The 21,879-nt window shown below is 44.7% G+C and overlaps 1 protein-coding gene across 1 annotated transcript; it reads right to left on the bottom strand.

Annotated features, from left to right (window-relative positions):
* Nucleotides 1–451: 451 nt before the first annotated feature.
* Nucleotides 452–4,598, bottom strand: COX20 (cytochrome c oxidase assembly factor COX20). The gene is made up of 4 exons (XM_075089366.1): nucleotides 4,288–4,598; nucleotides 1,998–2,112; nucleotides 1,792–1,855; nucleotides 452–1,208 (listed from the first exon to the last, which is right to left on the bottom strand). The coding sequence occupies exons 1-4, from the start codon at nucleotides 4,318–4,320 to the stop codon at nucleotides 1,067–1,069; spliced, it is 354 nt and encodes a 117-aa protein (XP_074945467.1). The 5' UTR covers nucleotides 4,321–4,598; the 3' UTR covers nucleotides 452–1,066.
* Between the last annotated feature and the right edge of the window lie 17,281 nt (nucleotides 4,599–21,879).

Below are 21,879 nucleotides of genomic sequence, written 5' to 3' on the forward strand. Positions count from 1 at the left end.
TAACAACAGATTGCAAACTCTCTCTCAGACCATGTACAGGGTGGAGGGAAAGGACTACTTTTGCCTTTACACCAAAAAGTGCTTACAGCCTAATATATGATAAATCATTTTGTAAAAAAAGTAACTACATTGTGTCACTGGTGTGGACAGAAGCAAGCAAGGAGTATTATGCCATCACTCAGCTTTTTACCAATACATAATTAGATCTAACATCTTCCCAAATAAGATGGTTTCCTTGAAATTATATAGTGGTATTTATTTCAACTGAAAATGTACAGTGAAACAGACAAGTAGGACATGCCTTTTCTTAAAAAAAGAAAACTAACCAACCCTACTGACCATTGCTACTTACAAATAATGTAAATTATTATTCCACCAATTGTAAGGAAGCATCTTAAATAGAACAGCAAGATTCTTAATCAAGAAAGAGTATTGCTTACATAGCTTGGACTGCTTCTGAAGTGCGATTTTATTCTTAGTTTCACACAGACAGAACAAAAATGGAAAACCCTCAAATTCACAGTGTATATAAGTTATCTGAAGTTATCCTGCAGCTGAAATCTAACAAAGGCTACTGATACCACCCACTTTGCACCAGCAAAGCCTTCACTTACTGCTTAAATATTCCTGTTTTACAAACACCGCAATTAACAGTAGCATGGAGGGATAAATTTACTCAGAGAGCAGCCGATGAAAATATTTTCCTGTATTTAAATGAGATGTAATTACAAGTTTGGTAAAACAAACCATTCTGTTTATGACGGAAGTTAAAGCAGCCCCAAAACACTGTCATTAATCCTGAGACCCTGTATCAGAACATGTCAGTTCCCAGGTGTTCAACAGGAGGTCGTTCCCAACTGTGTACATAGTCATACACATCCGTACAAGTATGAAAAAAAGAAAGGCCTGTGTACTGACTTAACAGATTCACTATGACTTTCTTGCTCAGATTTGCTAGGAAAACCAGCATAATTTATCAGTTTTAGGCACATTTACAGGGAAGACTGCCATTTTTGGACCACCTTCTCCCAAAACTGTATTAGACCACAGATTCCTGTATAGCAGACTATGAATCGCTTCTTTCATTGCCAGTTTGTTTTCTTTCTGGGTCAAGGGAACTGCCTTCAAATAAAATTTTGTTTCTCATTCCTTCTTTAAGCATTCTTTGCTGGATCCTGTGTTGGGCCAAGTTGTACCTGCAGTAAAACCTAGAGGAGAGGATGAAAAGAAAACATGATTCCCTGCTTTATGAGTGACAGTATCAAATCAAGAGTTATTCAGCGAGTTAAAAAGTTGAAACCACATATAATAATGCTAGCAAAATTCATTATGAAATGATGCATAATGAAAATATTAGGGAAACTGCTATTTCTTTAAGGCAAACATTATGCAGCCACTGAGGAGCAGGATAAACCAGTCCAATAGAAAATGCTAATTTCTATAATTTGGATCTTAATTTCATGACCATTTACTATGCTGCCATTATAATTAGGACAGAAGGATGGCATATGTGAAGGGAAAAAGAAGGAATTAAGAAAGATGGAAATAACTGGGTGGTTTGATCTCTTAGGATTCAAGAGCCAATAGCAGGTTTTTAAAAAAATATTACCATAAAGATTCAAAGGCATGGAACTCTTCTCCTATAGAAAAAAAATATTTTGGGGAGAAGGAAGAGGACACTTCGCTATGAAAGTTTTTTATGGAGTTTCAAAAACAGTGTCAAAGGTCACTGTTGTTGGCTGTACAAAGCAGCCAACGTATCTGTCAAAATTCAAGAAGAGTTTTACATACCAGTATCCTAACATCGTACAAATAAAGCCGCCAACTGCAAAGTCACAAGATCTTCTAACTCTACCTGAAAGAAAAACAAAAATCCTCCAAAAAATTAGAGACAAAACCTTGGATGAGTTCCCATTATTAATAAAAACTAAGAGCAAACAGGAATTAATTTTTCCTTGCAAATAAATATATAAAACCCAGAAGGAATAAGTACTTACTAGTTGCTAAAAAATGTCCAAGGCCCACAACTAAAGAACCCAGGGAGCCATAGAGCACTGATTCTCGTGCACATGGGACACTTTTAACGTCAAGAAATCCTAGGAGCTTAAAGGACTGAAAGAAAAAAAAACACACCATAAATTTAAAAAAGTACTTTTGTAGAAGTCTATGATGCCAACTTCATTGTAAAACTGACTTGTTACCTTAGATGTCAAAAATAAACACTTGTGGATTTCCTGCTTCCAGGGTTATATGTGAGCAAATGTGAACACTTGCAACTGTATCAGGAATGGTTCTGGAGGAGTTAACTACTGATATAGGAAACATAATTTTGTACAAACCTGTCAATCCATCCTTTCTATTGAATCATATAAAAGAACTATTTCATTTTTTCCTTTACATTCCCCAAAAAAGGAAGGGAGAAAATCCTTAGCAATCCAGGATCGTTGTTCAAAACCAACATACATCACAACAAACAGGTAAGGTTACAAACAATTATGTAGTTAGTTATGCCATGTAATTTTAATATCTGAAAAAGCAAACGTGCTTAAAAAAAAAGTGGAATTACTGGAGAATGCACAGTATAAGGAGAACCTTATACTGAACACGGAATAAAAGCATTTATGAACCAGTAAGTTTTAACCTCATCCTACATACAGGCAGGGGCTGTGCACAGAAATTCTATATACAACCAGAGTTTTTACACGAACCTACTGGTAGAAATTATTCAAATTATTTCATACTCTGCCTCAAATTTATAACTTACTCTAGCTTACCTCTATCAGTTTTCTATTTAATTTTCAAATGGTAATTATATGTGGCATTCATAAACCCAGCTGTGAATTGACAAGTATGGTTTTCATTTCAGAGATGCCTACATTGGCTTCCGCATAACCCAAGTCTTCTAACTTGAATGCAACTCTTACCTGACAAACATCCTTGCAAATGCACATTGGCGCCACAAGCAGGAGTGAGAAAGTACATGCAAAAAGGCCCCAAGATGACATGGGTCAGGGTTAAAGTGGCTGCACCATAGTAACATCGGCACATCTTTCTGGTAGTAATTCTTTTGTTAGGGACAGTATTAGAATTTGTCTTCTATTGTGTTTAAGTCCTTAGACTGTTAAATATCACAAGTGCAACTCTATCAACTAAAATATCAAAAGATTATTTTTAAGTCGTTTTAATTTTTTGTCAAGCTATTTGACTTGGACAAAGTAGATTTTGAAGATGGAGTAGTATAGTCAACTGTTTGTGGAGGGCTGACAACTTTGTGAGACGAGTCATCCTGAAACATGTCTGACTGTGGCAACAGGGATGGCAAGTATCTGACAACATCTGGATTTGTATTAAAGTATGGAAATCCCCATCAATAATTTTATCTATGTTCCCTCTGGACGACCATCAGCTGTGTCCACATAATCCCTCTGTACAAATAAGACAAGAAGGATTTGGTCTATGTTGGTCTAGCCTCCTGATGAGTAATCTCAAGTACTGTCATATGGAAGAGGTCACTTGATACGTTGCTGTTGTTGGCTAAGAAGGTATCCCTGCCACATCCATGCAGCATGATGTATCCTTTTAAAATAGTATTTCACCTGTTGCTATACTTGAAATCCCTCGTTATGACTGCAACCATTGCTAACTACAGGCGTTATGAAGGCCAAGCGTCAGGACAATGTTTCACCCACAGAGACAGAGGCCCGTAAGGGGGTTCTATGGAAAAATGAACACAGAGCCCCCACCCCACCCACCTGGCCCTACAGAGCCTCGGTCCTGCCATCGGTTTCCATGTATTGTTCCCTAATTGTTTCCTCGCGAGCCAAACCAGCGGGGGTTCACACTGCTTTGCGATAACCTCTCCTGCCCCCATAACAGGCCTCCCCTTCTGCTTCCGCGGGCGCTGACACGCGTGGGCGCGGGGACCCGGGCGGCCGCGCAGCTCCAGCTCCAGCTCCAGCTCCAGCTCCTCCTCCTCCTCCTCCCCATCATCATCATCCTCCTCCTCCTCCTCCTCTTCCTCCTCATCCCAACGCCCGGCTGCGCTCCAGCGGCGCGGGCGGTGAAACGTTAAAACACGCGAAAGGCTCCGCCGACCCCTGCCTCTGAAGGGATGCCCCGAGGGCCGCCCCGCCGCCCACAGCGCGAAGCCCGGCGGGACCGCCGGGGCACGGCTCCTTCAGCCGCCCGTCTCAAGCCAGGGGAAGGCTAGGGGACCTCACGCTCTGGTGAGGGGGGCGGGCTGCGGGCGGGAAGGGCCGTTGCTCCCTCCCTCCCGCCCTCCATTACCTTCCTCGGCTCAGAGTCGCCCTCGCCCGCCATGATGTGACAGCGCGGCCCGTGAACCAGCGAGCCCGGACTACGGGCCGCCTAGAGAGGGCAGGCGGAGGGGCCGCTCAATCCGCCCCGGCCCGCCCCTTCTCTATGGTGCCGGCGGGGGAGGGGGCGGGCGAGCGCGCCGGCGCCATTTTAGGTCTCGGGCTGAGATTCCAGCAAAATCCTTTGTTCGGTGAAATGGGTCACGGAGCAGGGGGCGCGCGCGGGCGAGCGCGCGCGGGGGCGGGGGAAGGGAGCGCGGCGCTGGCGCTCGCGCTCAGCCGGCCCCAGGCGCGCGCCGCCGCCACCGCCCGGGGGTGTCGGGTTTGCTGCTGCTGCGGGAGGCGGGTCTGGCGCCCCCGCAGGGACGGAGCCCCGTCACCCGTGTCCCCGGCCCGGTGTGCGCGGGATGGGCGACACAGGGGCTCCGTGCGCCCCCCTGCTGCTCTCTGGTCTCGGCGCTCCGTGGCACGGAACGGCGCGCTGGGGACGGGTGTGAAACCAGGTCCCTGCTCAGGGGTGTGCCATAAATCCTCGAAGAGAGGCCCTGCCTCAGCCGGGCGGCCCCAGCCTGGCTGAGCTCAGTTATTAAAAGCTGAAATAGTAATAACAGGACTAACAGACGTAAGCATGCTTAGTGAGTAGCACCTAGTGGGAGAAGGAGATTATGGGAGCCCTGACAGGGCGTAGATAGCCTGAACAGTACCGAAATCGCAGAGGGTGGGAGAGGGTCAGTGTCTGCAGGATACATCCAGAGTGCTGGAACAGGACGAGGACAAGGAAAAGGCAACGTGCAACTGGGAGAAGAGTACCCCCCTGGCAGGGGGAAGGAGGTGGAGGAAGAATTGTTTCTTGAAAATTACCTCGTGTGGGACATTTACAACTAAATTAGGCAAAACACTAGTGGGTTCAGAAGGAGTAAGTCCTGTGCCAAATCAGGTAGACATACTGGAAATGATGCCTTAGATATATAATTGTTCCTGTAGTAATATCTGAAGAGGTAAATAGTGCTCAGGAACATGGGACAGAGTTTTATAGCTCTGAAAGATACTGTAAAAATCCATTTCGCAGCAAGAAAACAACCTGCTAAGTAGGGAATTACAGGGTAGGTTCAACTTAGGACCTTTTCCATCTTAGCAATGATGAGTGTGTCTTGAAACACATTACTTTCCTGGGAGCAATAAGATATGTTCAGACCTTGTTTAATATTATTTATGTGGTTTTTTTTTTTAATCCTATGCTGAATAAAATCTTTTTAACACACTGAAATTTAAGACAATTTGAGTTTTCTGTTATTAAGTGTTTTCAGGATTTTGGAAATATTGTACTTTTACACATAATCAATTTCCATGTATCACTAGTTGAAAAGCACTATTGTACATTTCCATAAACTATTTTAAATCTCTGATGGATTAGAAGCAAAGTCTCTGTCCTTCCCAGCAGTCCCAAATCTGTCATTGTTTTATCACCTTTGTAGACTTTGCAGGCAAAGCTTGGAATTAATAGAACACACTGATTGAGTACATTTACTCTCTGTTTTAAAAAGAACAGCAAATGTCGCTTGGGTGGTGAGTGGTTTAGCCTTTTTAAAGCTGATGTATATTATGTCTGTAGTGCTGCAAACAGGACATTTGCTACAAAATGTGAAAACACTGGCATAATCCCTCCTTGGAAGAGTTTGTAATGTATGTTTTTATCTTAGTTGGTTTAGAAAATGTAATTGCATTTTATTAGCAATGACAAACATTGAATCACTGAAGACGCTTGAGCTAGAGCCTCTTTAGTTTAAAAGCGGAGGGGCCGCTGACACGACGCTTTGGGATGGCCCCAAGCGTGCAGCTCACTGTCCTTCGAGGCCCGTAGGGACCTGAGATGTCAGGGCGCGCGGGGCGATGTCCTCCAGTTCTCGCGGAGGGCAGGGCTCTAGAAGCGCAGGCCTCACAGTTCGGCTGGTTTTCTCCTGATGTGTTTTGAAGGCTCTGGAAGTAGAGTGCTCTTTTTCACATCTTGGATTCAAATAAAAATGTGGGTAACTTGTCCTAGCTAGCTAAAATGCAGTTTTAGCCTGTTAGTTGATAAAGTGGGGTGAGGCTGTGCGGGCATGCGGTACTGTCAGGTCTGTGAGGGTGATTGTACAGGGAGTGTGAGAGCTGCTGAAATACGCCCACGGCCTTGCCGACACAATTTGCTACAAGGGCTGGACCGACCTTGGTACAAGTGGCCCAGCAGAGGCACATCCCGGAGTATCTTCTGTCATATCCTGCCAGCGTGTCCTGCGCCGACATGCCTTCCTCCATTGACAGGGACACTATGCCGTTCTTGGAAGCCAGGCACCCTGCATATGCGTTTGGGATTGCTGCCTTGGTGTTCTGACCCTAAACAATACGACTGATATAGAAAGATGCTTCTTTCCTTAATTATGTGATCTGGAGCTGGAGACCCTTGATGGAAGCTGCCCATGCATGCTTGATTTTATCCACCATAGCATGCTGGCCAACATTCATGCTCAGCAGTTCGAACTTTTCCTATATTTATGCAGCCCTTATTTTTATTAGTGTTGATCAATAAGGTCAGCATCCGTTGCTGTGAAGCTGCATGCCTGTCCGCTCCACCCTGAAATTGCCAGCTTGGTAATGGTTTGGACAGGTCTTTGGCAGCAATCCGTGTTCTGTCCCATCACCCTTCACTTCTGTGTTTAAAGATCAGGCCAGGCAAAACTCTTTTCAGTCCAGCAGCAGGAAAGAGGCCGCCATGTACGGGACATGGGGCAGCAGACCAAAGGCACTCATGTCACACAGTGCAGACAGGAACCTGTCTTAGTGACTTTTCCAGTGCTTATTTCCTTCATCACACAGAGCACTTTCTGGAGGGGTCTGAACCTACATACAAGGATCTTGTCACTTCTGAAACAATTTGGGCTGTAGTCCCTAGAAGAAAGAAGCCATCACACAAACATGGAATTTCCTACCTTTAGCACCTCTTGGTCATGTAAGTTATTCCTATACTATACTAAGCCTTTTTATGTAGCCTTGTGGGGAAGCAAGGACCTGCAAAAGATGTGATAGCCTGTCCTAAGAAATACATTGAATAGGCGGTTGAATGATAACCACTTTAGGTTGATGGCTACCACAGACCTTCAGTGAGATGAATTCAGCACCTCCCTAAGGATGTTCTGCCGAGGTAGTTTCCGAAGGCTCTTGTCCTGGTCCATCTGTAGCAGTTGTTACTGGCAAGCGAGGGCTGCTCTGTCTGTTGGTACCAAGCCACTCTGCTTTGCTGTTCAGCTCCACATGTAGCTTAAACTGTTCCAAGGTGGGCTGCTGACACCAGAGATGGCCAGGCCTTCCTCTGCTGTGCAGTCCTGCCTTCTTCTCTGTACCACCGGCTCTGCTACCTGGTGCAGCTGAAAATTTAACACTACACAAAAAGCTGTTTCTTGGCTATTGCGAGGGAAGAAACACACTGGTCTTTTGAAAGCACTGCATATTTAGATCCAGTGCCTCAAGAAATTGCAGATGTTGTTTTGGCAGGTAGCAGGCCATCAGTTTCCTGGGCTAGCAGCTGAGGTGTGCCTCAAGACAAATTGTGGAGATGCCCAGCGGGACTTTTTATCTGTCTTCATGGTCAGCCTGAAGCTACTTAAATAGCAGTCAAGCAATTGCTTGTGGTGACCACATGCCATTTCATAAGCTATGAAAGCAAGGGGTACTTAGAATTGCCAGCAGTCAGGAAGAGGATGGTTATTCCACTCATGTCCTTAGTTGTCATGAGGATCTTTGTCCTTCAGGAGGAGGACAGCATGTTATTAGATGCAAGTGTGTAGGAGTTATGTATTTTGATAGCTTTGTGGTGGTAAATATTTATTATGGCAGCAGTAGAGATACTGTGCAGTAGGCTGTGTTGGAGTAACCACCTTTGTGGGGACGGGACAGGCACAAAGGGTGTGTGCAGGCTGCTGTTACCAAGACAATCAGCAGCCACGCTCATGCAATTGAATATAAAAAATTACTTTTTTCCTCCAAGCGTTAATGCTAATGCAAATTAAAATTTGACTGCAAGACAGTTTTATTCTGGGTTGACTTTGCTGATATTTCTGTAGGTTGATTTTGCCTAACTTATTCCTAACTGCCCGTACAAATGATCTTTTCAGCTGCACAGGTAACAGATGTTAATTCAATGTACTCCTCTAAAAGCCAAGAAAACAAGGGCAGGCTTCTAATGGCTTTATTTCTTCTGCCAGACCTTTTAATCTGTTTATCTTATTCAGGCATCTGATTAAAAAAGAGGGGTTTATGTAAAAAAAGAAGGCTTATATAAAACATAACGGTTATAATTGCAGCTATACTGTTAGATGTAGAGCTACACATAGAATTTCCTAACTTCTTAGTAGCAATTGGATTTAAGGATGCTTCTGACTAAAAATAGAACAGAGTTTTTCTTAATTAACCAAAATTCTTCAGATTATGTAAATGACATTTTTTTATAAAGCATGTCATAAATGTATTAGTGGCAAATACTGACAGACACTAAGCTTCCTTGTATGTCACTGTAATCCACTTCAAGCAGATGATGGTAGTGTTTATTTCTGCCATTTTTTGGTCCAGTTTTTTAAGTTTCAACTTTGTAAGATGCAGAACTTGTTTTTTGAAATTGAAGTCACGAGGAGATACATGCTCTTTCTGAAACAAATCTGAATAATACTCACCTATTAACCACCGGGTTATAGAAACAGGAGTGTGGAAGGGAACTTTTCTCTTGCCTCTGAGCTACCTTGGCCCATTTCATTCCTGACATGTTTATCTAAATTTCTTTTAGAACTTCCCCTTCCATTTCACATCTTAATTTCTCCAAGTACAGTAGCTGTCCTGAGGTTTCTGTCATGAACAGTGTGGAGGGGGGATATTACACACTCTGAGTCTCGTGTTCCATGTCTGTGATATGAATGTGTCAGGCTTAATCTTTATTAATTCCTGAGGGAAAACTGGAGACTAGAACTAATAGGATATTTGTATGGTAATTGTTTCTTTTGGGATGTGGTTTCTGAGAATTCATAACAAACTGAAGAGGGTTGTGCCGGTAAGAAATTTATTTAGAAATATGCTATTTAAACAGCACAACAGAACTAGAAAATTCATAGGGAGAGGAAAAAAATCTATCGAAGGCTATTAAATGCTCAGGCACCCTCTCAGGCGTAAGAGTTCCCTGAGCACAAGTTGCTGCAGGCTGCAAGGGTATTCTGAGGAAGTATCATGGTGTGCTTCTCATGTCCTTACACTTTTCCCTATATATCCAACACTAGCTAAATTAACTTTTTACATTACTTACTGTGGCTCTTGCAATTTTTTTTTGCCAAGATTAAAGCCCAGGGAAGGGAAAGAACCCTCTTATTGGATTAATATACTATGGTCTGGAAAACCAGTTCATTTTTAACACAATGGTATAATATAATTCTATCACTGTACTGAAGGGTAAGAGAAATGTGTGCCAGGAGCCACTTTGATGATATGTTTTGCATGCTATGTGCCATTAAAGTAGATGAATAATTAGCAGTGTACAGGGGAAGAGGACTCACATTCAAGGAGCAGAGTATATCAGAGCAGACACTCAGGCAACTGGCAAGAATGTCCAGAAACAGTACCATGTACCAAGTAGAAGAAAAAAATACGGTCCATCAGGTATATCTCATTATATCTTTTTTTATTATTATTATTTTTTAAATTTTCTTTTGCTTTGTAGGGGGGTAAGGGTTTGGGGTTTTTGATTTTAACTTTGTAATCAAGTACCAAACATTGTAGAGTAGTTTCACTGACTTACCCCTGCGCCACCTTGTCTGGAGACGTGACCCTCTGCTAGTACCCTGCCAGATGCAAGGTCTTTTGTTCCACTGGAAGTAATAGTATACTCCTAAGACAGCCACTATCCAAAACACATTGAGAGATTCAGAGAAGTCAGGGTATGTTTTTTCATCATGCTATAAAGGCTGGTTTCAGTATGCTAGGGCAGGATCTCCTATACAAAATAGTGCACCTTTGGCAAGGGGCAAAGGAAACAAAGCTTATGGCCTCAGAAGGATCTGATAAGAAACAGCAAGTCTGCAAGGCTGGGATTTGACAGGTCAAAGTCAAGCACAACATATTGTTTCCAAACTTGTTCCAGATTTGCAGGAACCTCAGGTGTCCCGCTATGGTGTCCAGGTTCCCTGGCAAGGATTCAAGGTTTTTCTAATTCAGTGACAGGAATGACTTCATGTCTTGCACACTGAGAATGTTAATTTGGCATGTAAATATTTCTGTATCTGATGCGGTTTCTGTTGCTTTCTGAGAAAGATCAGAGATTAAAAATACTTAATATCTTTTTGCTACTCACCTCAGATTTGGTATGTTTTGCTCTTTTCCTGATGCCACGCTGTGACCTGGCCTCAAGGCCGAGGCAGTCTGTTGGTGACTGGCTACTGAGGGCTGTGACCTTCTGTTGGATTTTGGTTTTGGAGGACCCTAGTTTCCTGCCTAAAGCAGGTGTTGGGCTGAAGTCACTTATGCCTACGAATGACCTTGAACTCTGCAGAGCACCTGATGCAAGTCATCCAGCAGAATTTGGTAGGGGAGAGAAGCTGTGCTCTGAGGTTTTGGAAAATAGTAGGGCAAATGGAGCTCTCTGGGTGGACGGGGGAATTTGTGCACACCCTCTGCATGGAGCTGTTGGTTGTCATCCCCTTGCATGTGCACAGTGGTGCTGCAGGGGAAGCCTTCAGGAACTTCCCTAACCTTAGTGTAGGGCCCAGTGCTGTTATCCTCACCAGCGGAATAGCTAGCTGCCCCCTAAATTCAGCTGCAGATCTCCAGGTTGCAGGCATCTATTCAGTGGCTACTGATCTGTGCAAAAGGTTTTCTTTGTTTATGCCAGTAGTTTTATTTTCCCGTACATTTTGTGATGCTGATAGTTTTATTTTCCCAGCATGGCAGACTGGTGCCTTCTCAGTACATCTGCAGGCATGAGAACAGAAGCTAAACATGTGCTTAATTACCTCACTTATAAACAGTTTAAAATTCTTAGAGGGCTGGATATAACTGATGTGTAAAAGATTAGTTTTCTGGTCTGCTAAAGCTAAAATAGCCTAACACCAGCCAGAGGTAGCTGGTGAGTTATTCTTCCAGTCCTGGGGAAGTCTGTGTTGGCAGGAAGCTTCAATGACAAGCTTCACCAAACCCTGTGCTGAAGCGTGACCCACTCTCTGAAGAGAGGGGCCATTTCTAAGGTGAGGAAGGGAAAGGAGTGCTTATTTTGAAGAATGGTCCTTCAGAGTGCTAACTTGGGCTCATGATAGTATAATTCTGAATAATAGTGCCAGTTCCATCTGATTCCCGCCTCGTCCTCGTGCTTGGGGGTGATACATCCATTCCTGTATTTTATGGTTTCCTTTTTACATTTGTTTACCTCCTCTGAGGGTACTTTAAGCTCGTCAGTCAAGATGATTATTGCGATACAGCAGTTTGTCTTAAATCCCCCAGCTTTTTCAAATGCTTGTAGTGAATATTATAAAACTAATGCTGTTCACAGTTCTAGGTTTTGGTTGGGGTTTTTTTTCCAACCTAACTACAGGCAAGCCTCAGATTTATTTGGAACATATTAGAGGTCTCTTTAAAATCTTATCTATGACTGGCATAATTATCTACTCAGACGAGTTGTGGCAAAAGACCAATCCTTCAGAAGGACTTCAGGCATTATGCTGTTATTTGTAAGTCAGATAATGGAACAGTCCACCAGCCCTCACCATTTTGTTTATTAGCTCTTTCTCAAAAAAATGCAGAGCTGCTATGCACTCAGAGGAGTAGAATTCAATAATTTTTATTTTATTTAAACCTCACTAACCATCAGCTCCTTAGTTACTAGGGGTGTGTCTGCTAAGAACAATCTGTCACCTGTCACTGGGCTTTTAAGTAACTGTGATTTCAGATCCAGAGCTAAGACAGGTAATTAACAAAATTGTGCAGACTTCAGTTGAGAAAAGTGCTAATTTTTTATATTATTGTTATCCACAAGAGTGCTGCTTTTTCAGTTAATTTCACATTCTTACACAATTTCAATCTATAGTTACGAAGAATGACATATGGACTGATTTAGCTCATTTGTAAAGGTGTGTTGGCTACAAACTGTCCAGAATCTGCGAAGTTATATAAATGCTAGTTAAATCTATCTTTTTTTTCATAATTAATACTTCTCAGTTTCTGGAAAGTTTCTAGAATCAATTTTAACACACATACACTGATATTTCACCAAAACACTAACCCTCCAGATCCCTAAAGCTTACTGATAACTTCAAATTTATTGAGGTTGTTAGTATGATTTTGGAGGAAAAAAGAGGTCAGAATACAGACACTGAATTTTGACAAGTGCTGAAATATCATGTAATCAGTGCAGAATAGCATCATTAAATAAAACCTGTTTTCATGTCCAGAAAGATAAGAAATTGTTATTGGACCTCTATTCCAATAACAACGAAGTTACCGTATTTAATGGCACTATAAACACAGAAAAAATAGGGCTGTAAGGGATCCCAAGATGTCATTTTGTCCAGAGTTGTGTAGGAAGTATGGACTAAAAGAAAACCTCACACAACTCCATTCTGCTTCTAGTATTTCTCTTGCATATGTACACTTTCAAGTCATCACTACAAATGAATACTTCTGCAAAATACTGATGTGAAAGGAACATTAAATTTCATGTATTTAGTTCTTAGTACCAACATATTACCCTGTTGGTGCAGCCTGCATTCACATTCAGCTAACATATCTGATCAGAGTAACCCAAATGTCTGGGAAAGCTGTGATTTGGAGGACAGGTACCATACCTTGTATGTCTCCTGTTGTGACTCGGGATGTTTGGGGCTGCCTGCACAGAGCGGGAACCTGAGCAGTCCGAGCAGAGTAGCTGGAGGAGCCCCAAGAAGTGAGGTCTCGTTTGGTTTGTAGAACCACAGAAGAGCAGCTGTAACTGTGTTCCCTTCTGTCATGGGGAGCTGCTGCTGGTTGCTTTGTTGGTCTCCCCTCCACCTTTCAAGCCCAGTATTTGTGCTACAGCTTTGTTTATTCCTGGGGATCTTCATGCTAGTGAAGCTATGTCTGTGTTAGAAAGTAACACAGTGCAATGGGACTGGATCAGCAGGTTGAAGTTATCTGATGTTTGGGTGATTCACTTCATGTGAATTATGAAACACAGTAGGCTTCACTAGGAGAATTCATTACTTAACTCCAGCCGTGAACCAGCAAGGACACAAGCACCATTCTGCAAGCAGGGGCTGGATCAATGCCCCTTTACATCATCGAAGATGCCACACACCACTTTGTATCCCTGGGTCACAGAACCATGTCCCTGTACACAGTGAAAAAAGTCTATGCTGTGTTTACCTCTGGCCTCACCACATGCAGCGTGGAAGCTGAACATGTATTTAATTGTCTCCCTGCAAAAGGGTGGACCCCGGACAACAAGCAGAGTGCCAGTCTTCCTGCCAGCCTCTGAACTGCTGATGATTGCTGTGCCCTGCACAACCTTGGTGAGCAAGCAAGACACTTCCCCGCTTGGCTTGTGACCCACCATCCCATCCTCGCTGGCTGGCTGTGTCCGCTTTGACTTTCCTTTTGTTGTCACCTGGCTGGGGGCTTTGGCAACCATCTTGAGAGCCCTGAGGAGCCATCCTACATTTCTCCGGTGCTCCGGGTAGCCTACCCTCACTAGCCTTGAGCATACTGGCCTGTTAGAGAGAAGGAGGTAGCCACAATGGCGTGTGTATTCTGCCCTGTAGAAAGCAGAGGTGGAAGACTGCTTTTATGCTGCTTTGTGAAGAGCTGACAGGGAAAGTTGCTGGTGTGTGGTTTGCTTAAACGCTTCTTTAAAAAGAGTCAGTGGGAAACGGGGTGGTTGGAGGGAGACTTGATAAAGGCTCTGCAAGCAACAGCCACAGATGGGAACATTGATAAAGCTTAGAGAGGTTGGAGGTGGAGCTGGTGGCTCCTGCCCTGGGGGGTTTGACGGAATCTTCTCAGCAAAGAAACTTTATCTTCCCCCTCTATGATCAAAAGCTTTCTCTCTCTGTGCCACATTTCAGCTCTCTGGAGAGATCACCTATCCTTCCACTGACGGCTTCATGACCATACGTGCCCCATGCTCCCTCCACAGTAAGGTCCTGATAGGCAGACCTCTTCTGTCCCAGAAACTTTGCCTCCTGCAGGAAAAAGCACTGAGGCAGGCAGATATCTTCATCTCTGTTTTCCACAGGAAGATTCTGGACAGCTATTCATCCAGGGTCAGGAGACGCCATCAGCAGCCCTTGGGGCCATGTTCTCTGTCCCCTTCCAGGTCCCCCAAAGAATACAAATACTAGGAAAGTGTGCAGTTCTAGGCAAAGATCGGACATGTAGTTACAGAAGTGGGTGAGCAAATGTGTCTGAACTCCACAAAGACTTCCTGGTACTGCCATATAATTCTCACTCCATCCCAGCAGTGCGGAGGCCCTCCAACAGATCTCGTCGTTGAACTTCTATGGTTAGAAGATAACACATGTAGTCCAGGCTTAGTTGATCAGTTCAGAAGTAGTCAATTTCACTACCTTTTTGAAGGTCCCTTCCTGCTTCAGAAACTATTTTAAAACCATATTTGAAATTCCCCAGGCTGCTTGCCAGCAGTTACTGACCAAGGAAGTTCCATCTGGGAGAAAATTCTTCCAGTTATTGGAAGTGAAGTGCTCACCTACGTGTTGCCCTCAGGCAGAGGAAGTGAATGCATGAGTCAGATTAAAAAAGAAAAAAAATGCCTCTATTGTTTTATTACTCATCAGGATACACGGTTTTCATATGTGTAGACTCAGCTGCAGCAATTCAGGGTGTCTGTTTGTGTCATGGCTTAACCCCAGCCAGCAGCTAAGCACCATCCAGCCGCTCGCTCACTCCCCACTGATGAGATGAGAGAGAGAATCAGAAAGGTAAAAGTGAGAAAGCTCATGGGTTGAGATAAAGACAATTTAATATGTAAAGGAAAAGCTGCATTCACAAGCAAAGCAAAAGAAAGGAATTCATTCGCTGCTTCCCATGGGCAGGCAGGCATTCAGCCATACCAGGAATGCAGGGCTCCATCACACATAATGGTTACTTGGGAAGGCAAACGCCATCACTCCAAAGGCTGCTCCCACCCACACCCACCCCACTTCCTTCTTCTTCCCCCAGATTTATATGCTGCACATGACGTCATATGGTATGGAATATCCCTTTGGTCAGTTGGGGTCAGCTGTCCCAGCTGTGCCCCATCCTGAGTCCTTGTGCACCCGGCAGAGCATGGGAAGATGAAGAAGTCCCTGACTAGTGTAAGCACTACTTAGCAACAACTAAAACATCTCCACATTATCACCGTTTCCAGCAAAAATCCAAAACATAGTCCCATACTAGCTACTATGAAGAAATTTAACTCTATCCCAGCTGAAACCAGGACAACCTGGCAGCCCCATTTTCTTCTCACATTACTGCGGATACTCAGGTCTTACTGCTATGGGACAGCAGCTGCACGGCAGCATCAGTAAACTGAAAGAACACCTCAGTGTTGCCAGGGAAAGTTACAGAGAAAATGTTCAGTGCCACTATCAGAAGGCCCTGCTATTGTGATTCAGGATAGCATTCAGTTATCACTGTGTGGTCAAATTGGATTTGTCAGTGTCTCAGACAATTTTCAGTTAACAAGTTGCACAAGATGCTCTTTACAAGACTGATGGGTGATCTTCCTGTACTTTATGTGCTGCTATTGAAAAGGAACACTGGGAAGCAATTTTGAAACTCACTCTTCACTCCCATAGTGACTGTGGGTCAAGCAAATTCTAGACTGAAAATTGGTTTGGAAGTTGATGTGTTTGGCTGAACAGAGGTAAGAAAGACCAGCTGAAAAATCTGGGAGTCTGACATGAGCATTCATATCCTGATCTGAGGGTTTGACTGTCTCAGGGGCAACCAGAGGCTTTGACAGCAAGGAAGAACGTAAGGACTTGCATTCCTGAGCAGCCAGTGTTGGTGCCTGTGCTGGGATGAGTCAGACAGCGCACTGAGCTGACCTTACCCTGCTGTTCTCCGCTTTTCCTTGCATGGCTGTCCAAGGCTGTTTTATTAGAATAGAAAAGCAATTAACTCCGACAACACAACTCTCTAAACTACATTGTAAGACAGAATAAAGAAGATATTGAAAAAAAAAATCTATCCTGTACTCAGTGGGTGCTTACAAGGCAGGTATCCTTTCCTCTGGGGTTTCCCGGAGTCCCTCTCATCTTCTGTCCAGGCTCCTACCTTGTCTTCTCAACATCAGCTTAACTTCTGACCAAGCTTCCTCACTAAATCCTTGGTTTGATGCAAAACCTGGTTTCTGTGATTGGTGTCCAAGACCTTTATTTACTATGGGACCCACCTCCTGACTCTGTTCTGGCCCTAACCATTTAGACAATGCCCAGGCGCTATGGTTTTCTTAGCTGTTCCTAAATGCTAAGCCATGGCTGGACCAGCTGGAGCATGAAGCCATGCACTTCACAAGCTCATCAGGAGAGTGACTGAGCTGTTCTCTCAGGGAACGCCACCCATGTGGGTGAGAGGGTTTCAGAGGAGGTGGAGTACTTTGAGACAGATTGCTCATCCAGGAAGAAAGGTAGTAGGCTGGAAAGCTGGTTCCCTCGCATCCACCTCTGCCTTCCCTGGCAAGGCTCCAAAAAGCATGTGAGCCTCTTCTGACATGAGCTGGGAGGAAGGTTCAGAAGGAAATCTGGGAAAGGCTACATCATGGAGAGCTTACTCAATCCTGCAAATCCTGTCCCTGCCAAACAAGTTCCTTTCAAGTATGTGTCACTTTCATTACTCCCATCAGCTGGAAAAGTACCTTATGTTTGGCTGGCTATACCAAGAGGGACCCAATGCCAGTGTGTAGGCAGCTACATCGTGCCCTGACTGTGCAGCAGCTTGAGTCCGAAGAACCCAAGCCACAGCTCCCCTCTCAGCACATTTAATCACTGCCTTATACATTGTATAATGTATTCTTTTGTTGTCCTCATCTGTGGAGTGACCATCGCATTCTCTTCAACTAATTAATCACTTTATTGGTAGGCTAAGCATACATGTAAAATCAAGTCATTGGCAATACCATGTCACTGTTCATGCTGTGTATCTTCAAATGCCACAGTTGGACTTTTGAGCTACACGTTTCTTCCATAAAATACTGTATCTGTCTTCTGAGGGGCTTTGTTCCTCATTTGATGGACTATAGACCATCATGTTCTGCTTCTTAATTTAGCATCTAATTGCTTATTAGTTGTACTGTAAGGTTCTTTATGACTTCAGTTACATGGCTACAGTAATTAGTGTTTATATTCCCGAGGCCTGCTTAGCAGTGCTTTAACACTGCACAAGGAGATGAAACACTCCACAACAGAGCATGAATTACTCCCAGGATTTCTAATATTACATCCGCAAGTTTTGTAGAGCCTTCCTGTGGGAGTCTCTCCAGAAACGGGGTCATGGATAATCCAGTATAGTAATTTTGAGTGGATTTCACAGCAGAGATGCAAAAAATATTCATGGGAAGCTTCCAAGATCATGTAGTTTTCACTGCACCAAGGAACACAGGAAATTTTCAATAATGAACACTTGTTTGTTAGTGCCATGACCAGCTGTCATATTTGTAGGACTTGAACAAAAATATTTGATGTCTGATTTGGCTGCCTTCAGCATTTCTGTATTCTTGACTACATTTTTGTAAAATGTTGGAACAACTTCTAGAAATATCAAAATTCATGCTAGAAATTAATTCCACCCTGCGACCATCTGTTTCCAGATGTTTTCTCCGATTTGCCTGATCATTATCCGTTAGGCAGGCTGTTCTTCCACTGAAGTGATTACCTGCAGGTTCTAGCACTGCAGTAAGTTGAACAGGCAGAGGGCACGGCCCACAGGCTGTTCTGCTGCCTTTCACGGGAGGTGGGTGGGAGTCACTGTTGTGGTGGTGGGCACAGCTTGTCTTCATACCACTGGTTCTGATCATTAACCACAGGTCTCCGCCATGCTACCTAACCTGGGCATTTCTCATTAGGCTGAATGCCTCTTTACATTTTCATTCACTCTTTCCAAATGAAACTTGATTGAGTAATTAATAATATGTAGGGAGAGTTAAGCTTTTTAAGTTTTGCATGTTTTTCTGCCTATTATTCCACAAAGACTGTCTCGCTTTGTTGCTACAGAGCTTCCCTGCGAGGCATGACTTTAGTTTATTCAATAATATATGTATTTCTGAGAGCAGCTTACGTAAGAGTTGGCCTATCCAAACTTGGTCTTCTTGCAGGACTGATTTTTGACCACTCAGAGGCCATGTCAGATATGAAAGCAGACACTGAATAAAGTGTCCCCCGTTCCGATTGGACACCAGAGGGAAATTTTTCACACTGAGGACAGTCAACCATTGGAATAATCTCCCCAGGGAAGTGGTTGACTCGGCCACGTTGGACACCTTCAAGAGTCGTCTGGACAGGGTGCTGGGCCATCTTGTCTAGACTGTGCTCTTCCTAGAAAGGTTGGACTAGATGGTCCCTGAGGTCCCTTCCAACCTGGGATTCTGTGATTCTGTGATTCTGTGGTTCTGTGGTTCCGTATTCAAGTAAGAGGGACAAGCAGCCTTGCAGTAACTGCACTTGTCTGTAGCCACCATCGCTGCCTTTACACTTTCCACTCAAGGTGCTGCAGTGCAGCCTTCTTGCAGCCTCTTGGAGTTCTCACCATGCAATCATGCATTGCTGCTGCTTCTGCTGGCTTGGCTTTTGCAGGGCAAACAATAGATTTCAGCCCTCAGAGATGGCAATAGCACTTCTTCTTGTACTGGTGTGAGCTGTACCCACCTGCAAGGGACTAACAGGACCTGGAAGTTCCTGCTCCTTTCTCCTCCTCCTCCTCCTTATCTCCCCTGCCTGGGGTTTGTGGCTGTGCTGGCTCTCAGTGACACGGGGCAGGTGATGCAGTGCTCACTGCCAGCAGGTTGTCTTGGGGGTACCTGCAACTTCTCTGAAACCATTTTTACACCACATGCAGGATAATACAGTGATGAGTCCCTCTGCTCTTATTAGAGCAAAGCAAATCTGTTAGCTTTAATCTTGGAAGCAACTTTCATAGCATCATTCTGCAGCAGCTGGTTTCCATGGAAACCAAGAAATGACTTGTAGCAAGTACAGGAAAGAAGACTGATGACCTTCCTGTCCTTCTCTGGCCTGTGTCATGCCGCTAGCCTTCCCTCCATTTGCACACGCACACACATTGCTCATTGCCATGAGGTGGACAAGCCCAGGCCCAGATGCTTCAGCTTGTTCTACTGGCTGCAGCCTGAGTACAGTACCTCTCCTCTCCTGGCTGCTGCCTGTCCTCCTCATCCTGCCTCATCCTGCCTCTCTGGACAGCTTGTCCTGCAGCCAGGGGAGGAGGGCAGGGGGAGGAAAGGTCTTGATATGTCTTCAACCCCTCTCCCACTGCTGTGGCAGTCCCAGGCCCCAGCAGAGATGGAAGGATTTGAAGTTAAGGTTATGTTACCTACTTCTCTTTAAATCATAGAATCACAAAATCATGGAATTGTTAAGGTTGGAAAAGACCCTTAAGATCATCGAGTCCAACCACTAACCTATCACTGCCAAGTCCACCACTAAACCATATCCTCAAGCACCATGTCTACCCTTCTTTTAAATACCTCCAGGGATGGAGACTCAACCACCTCCCTGGGCAGCCTGTTCCAATGCCTGACAACCCTTTCGGTGAAGATTTTGTTTCTAATGTCCAAAAATGGCTAAAGGGCACTAGGTGCGAACACACCGTTGTGCCTTCTGAGGCCAGCTCTGAAGAGCAAAGCGGTATAAGCAGCATTAGCATCAGCCTGTGCCTGCACTCTGTCCTCACTGAATCATCCTGCCAGGAAAGTTCTCTTTTCCAGCCACAAACCTTGAAGGGATCGGCAAGAAGAGGGAGCAGAGAGCTGCTGTCTTGTGGGGGTGATGCCGAGGTATCCTGGAATTGTTACTCTGGCACAAAACATGGCAGTGCTGGGCAGATGCTTGCTTAGGACTGGCCATGTTTGGATGACTTGTAGCATTTCCAACGATCAAGATTTGTGTCAGGACAATTAGTGCCTGGCACCAGGCAACATCTTTCTTAATTAGAGCCTGAGCTTTCAGCAACTGTGTGTTCATGAGATGCGCTTTCTCTGGGTGCTTTTTGGACTTAAACTAGCCTTGAAGGGGAGCTCTTCCAGCCAGCAAAGAAGAGCATGTCTGCATTCTCCTGAGCCCAGTCCCTGTGCTCACAAGAGTGAGGAGTGACTTCAGTCTGTCTTTTAGCCCCGTGGCAGCAGAGCTGTTCGGTCCTCCATGCCAAAGTGACAGAGTCATTTTATGTCTTCATATTCATCATTATGCCAATAGTGGCAAAAACAGCCAGGAGTTTACCACAAAAAAAGCAGTTTCCACCTTTACTCTTGTTCCAAGCCTCCTATAAGCATGGTGGTGCGAGCAGAACCCCAGCTTTTTGTTTGAGTGGTAATATTGTGTTATGCTAACATTAGAAAAGCCCTCACTTTCCTCACAAAGTATAAAAGCCAGCCTATCTACTTCTTTGCTGCTTGTCCAAGTGAACCAAGTTATTAACTGAGTGCCTTAAGCTTGTCCCTGCACTAAAACCTGCAGTAGAGCCTTACCCATCACACCTGATCCCATCCCATCCCACCCCACCCCATTCCCTGCATGGGACTGTATTAGAGGAGCCAGGCTTGTGGCACAGTTTGGTGGGACAGCATTTAATTCCCTGTTCAGTTTTAGAGCCCAGCTTTGTTATTTTTCAGGCTGGCTTATGAGTCTTGCAGCATGGGAATGGAGGGAGCATCCCTGAAGGCAGGCAGTTCCTATGCCAGGGAGGTGGGAGAGAGCTGGGTGTTCGCCCCCCTGCCAGCTGCCTGGACAATAAGGGCAGTGCTAGGACAAGGACAGACTGTTCCCTCCCATGGCTTTGCCCCCCCAGGGAGGGACAGAGCTGCTGCAGAAGACTCCAGGAGTGCTTGTGCCTAGTGTTTCTGTCATGATGGAGCCCTGTGGGTGAGACGCTGGCACCAGGGATTGCAGAGGGGAGCAATGGCTGGGCTTTTCCAAGCCTCCCTGCGTCCATCTCCCTCGCAAGGCAGGTGGTGTTTCTTAAGAAGCCACAAACCCACATCATGCGCTTCCATTACTAGAGGGGTTGTCTGTGCATTTGGGTAGAGAGTGGAGACTTGTCTGGCCCAGGGTCAGCTGCAGTTTTTGGTTGCATTTATTCAAACGCTGCAGGCACCAGTGTGAGGCACGTTACTTAAAAACACGGTTTTAAATTTTAAAGCAGCTTTAGCTCTTGGGTCTGAGTGGCAGCCCTCCCTCATGCTGAAAGGTCACTTAATGCTAGAACAATTGCATTGGGGGCTTCTTCTGAAGTGAGAGTAAGGTGATGGTATGGGAAGGGTGGAACTGAGATGGAGCCCTTGGGCTCTCTTGCTGGG

Source organism: Phalacrocorax aristotelis, chromosome 3 (assembly GCF_949628215.1).
Source record: "Phalacrocorax aristotelis chromosome 3, bGulAri2.1, whole genome shotgun sequence".
In the NCBI taxonomy this organism is placed as follows: domain Eukaryota; kingdom Metazoa; phylum Chordata; class Aves; order Suliformes; family Phalacrocoracidae; genus Phalacrocorax; species Phalacrocorax aristotelis.

What these genes read in the sequence shown, in the direction of transcription:
- COX20 (XM_075089366.1), bottom strand. Translation starts at nt 4,320, where the DNA reads ATGGCGGGCGAGGGCGACTCTGAGCCGAGGAAG. An exon ending in GCGACTCTGAGCCGAGGAAG is followed by an intron (nt 2,113 to 4,287) that starts GTAATGGAGGGC and finishes TTTTTCTTTCAG; the next exon opens with TCCTTTAAGCTCCTAGGATT. An exon ending in TGTACGATGTTAGGATACTG is followed by an intron (nt 1,209 to 1,791) that starts GTATGTAAAACT and finishes CCTCTCCTCTAG; the next exon opens with GTTTTACTGCAGGTACAACT.